Source organism: Cebus imitator, unplaced genomic scaffold, assembly GCF_001604975.1.
Source record: "Cebus imitator isolate Cc_AM_T3 unplaced genomic scaffold, Cebus_imitator-1.0 Scaffold148, whole genome shotgun sequence".
Classification (NCBI taxonomy): Eukaryota; Metazoa; Chordata; class Mammalia; order Primates; family Cebidae; genus Cebus; species Cebus imitator.
The window spans coordinates 872,466-874,387 of NW_016107463.1; the positions used below are offsets into that span (position 1 = coordinate 872,466).

A 1,922-nucleotide genomic window follows, 5' to 3' on the forward strand; every position below is an offset into this window, starting at 1 on the left:
CTCGAACCAGCCAATCGGAATGCGGAGTCACCGGGAAATTTAAATTGCGCCGGCCGGCGGCACGAGCCACACGGTCTTTGAGCTGAGCCGAGGTGGTCGCTTTTAGCGCAGCCTTCCCACAGCCGCGGATCCCCGCTTAAGCCTCCTGTGGAAGCCCGGGCCCGCTTCGCAGGTACAGACTCAGCTGGCGGCCCTTCCAGAGCGCTAACGGCTGGCCCGCGGGCAGTGTTCGCCTTGTGGGTGGGGGTAGGGAGGCCCCGGGGCCACGCCGGGCCTGGCTCTGCCTCCCGCGTTGACTAGGCCTCGGGGGCGGTGTTCGTTGACTAGGCGGCTGAGTTTCGCGGGGGCTGCGGGCTTAGGGCGCCGACGCTCTGCAAACGGCAGCGGAGGCTTTAAAGCTTCGAGGCCGGTAGAATCGGAGCCAGCCAGGCCTGAGGGCGAATGTCCCAGGATGGCTTGTGGCGGCCCTGGCCTTACCTCTCCCGTTCTCGTTGCATCTTCCCCGTAGTAGGAGCTGGGGCTGGGGTGGCAGTTGGGAGCGCCGTCTCTAACACCTAGGCGCCGGGGTGGCTTTGGCACCAAGTCGTAGGGGAGCGTAATGAAAGGAAAGATAGAAAATTGTAAGGAGAGCTTTGACTTTTGTCGTCTTCTGAATGACGCACAGCTGATGTCATCTTAATTAATTGCATTCTCTCCAAGTCCCTTGAAATGTAAATTAAATATGCGAGATCCAGCACTGCATTCTTAGTGTTGACCATAGTGTAATGATGAAGAAAATTTTTATTTGATTTTCGAATGTGGAGAGTGCACCCATTTTGGCCACGTAAACACGGTCAAGTAGGGAGACCCTCCTGAGGATCTGCATGTATTGCCTTAGCACGTAATTTTTAGCTGTAAGTTAACTCGGTTCTGGACTCTGGAGTTTAGAGCCGCGGTGGCTGTCAGAAACGGTGGACACATGTGACTAGTCCGAATTGAAATACGCTGTAAGCTTAAAGTACGCAAAATATTTCAAAGATGGAGTATGAAAAAAGAATGTAAAAGATCTCAATTATTTTATATATTGATAAACGTGTTAAAATACTATTTGTATATGTTGGTTAAGTAAAATACACTATTAAAATTAGTTTCACTTGTTTCATTTTGCCTTTTTAAAAATATGGCTGCTAGGAAGTTTAAATTAATATAGCTTGCATTCTATTTCTGATGGACAGCCCTGCTCCAGGAAGTTTCAGTTCTTCAGAGGGAAGCGGGGACAGTTATCCTTTGGCTAAAAGTATTTCGTAGTGCTGAAAACCTGATGATCCCTTCATTTAGTATAGACGTCTGGATTCAGTAGATGCTTGATAATTCTTACTTGGTACTGTTACCGACAAAGGAAAATGATAAAGGAAATACTGTTCTCTTTCTCCATCTTTTAGCTTTCTCCCTTTGTCTCATAACCATGTCCACCAACGAGAATGCACATACACCAGCTGCCCGTCTTAACAGATTCAAGAACAAGGGAAAAGACAGTACAGTGAGTACCTTCTGTTGCTTTCCTGTGGTGTTATTTAAATGGGAAGACATTTGGAAAGGGGTAAAAACGTAGGGATTTTTTTTTTTAAGAAAATGGTCTCACTTAGCAACAGAAACTGATGTGATAGGTGAAACATCGTGTAATCTTTTCTCAAGGAAATGAGGCGTCGCAGAATAGAAGTCAATGTGGAGCTGAGGAAAGCTAAGAAGGATGAGCAGATGCTGAAGAGGAGAAATGTAAGCTCATTTCCTGATGATGCTACTTCTCCACTGCAGGAAAACCGCAACAACCAGGTAAAAAATACATTTTAGTTTATGAGTTACATTAAATCCAGAAAATCAGTAGGGACTTTTCTGAGAAATTCAAGTAAACTTAACATTTCTAGTCTTTTTTTTTTTTTTTT

At 46.1% G+C, this 1,922-nt stretch overlaps 1 protein-coding gene across 2 annotated transcripts in view; it reads left to right on the forward strand.

The window, feature by feature from the left end:
- The window catches only part of KPNA2 (karyopherin subunit alpha 2), a 15,543-nt gene continuing 13,621 nt past the window's right edge, over window positions 1-1,922 (forward strand). For both annotated transcript variants that reach the window (XM_017542847.2, XM_017542848.1), the window contains exons 1-3: window positions 1-172; window positions 1,422-1,519; window positions 1,675-1,812. In XM_017542847.2, coding sequence (XP_017398336.1) covers window positions 1,445-1,519; window positions 1,675-1,812 — 213 coding nt within the window. In that variant the 5' untranslated portion in view covers window positions 1-172; window positions 1,422-1,444. The remainder of the gene's footprint in view (window positions 173-1,421; window positions 1,520-1,674; window positions 1,813-1,922) is intronic.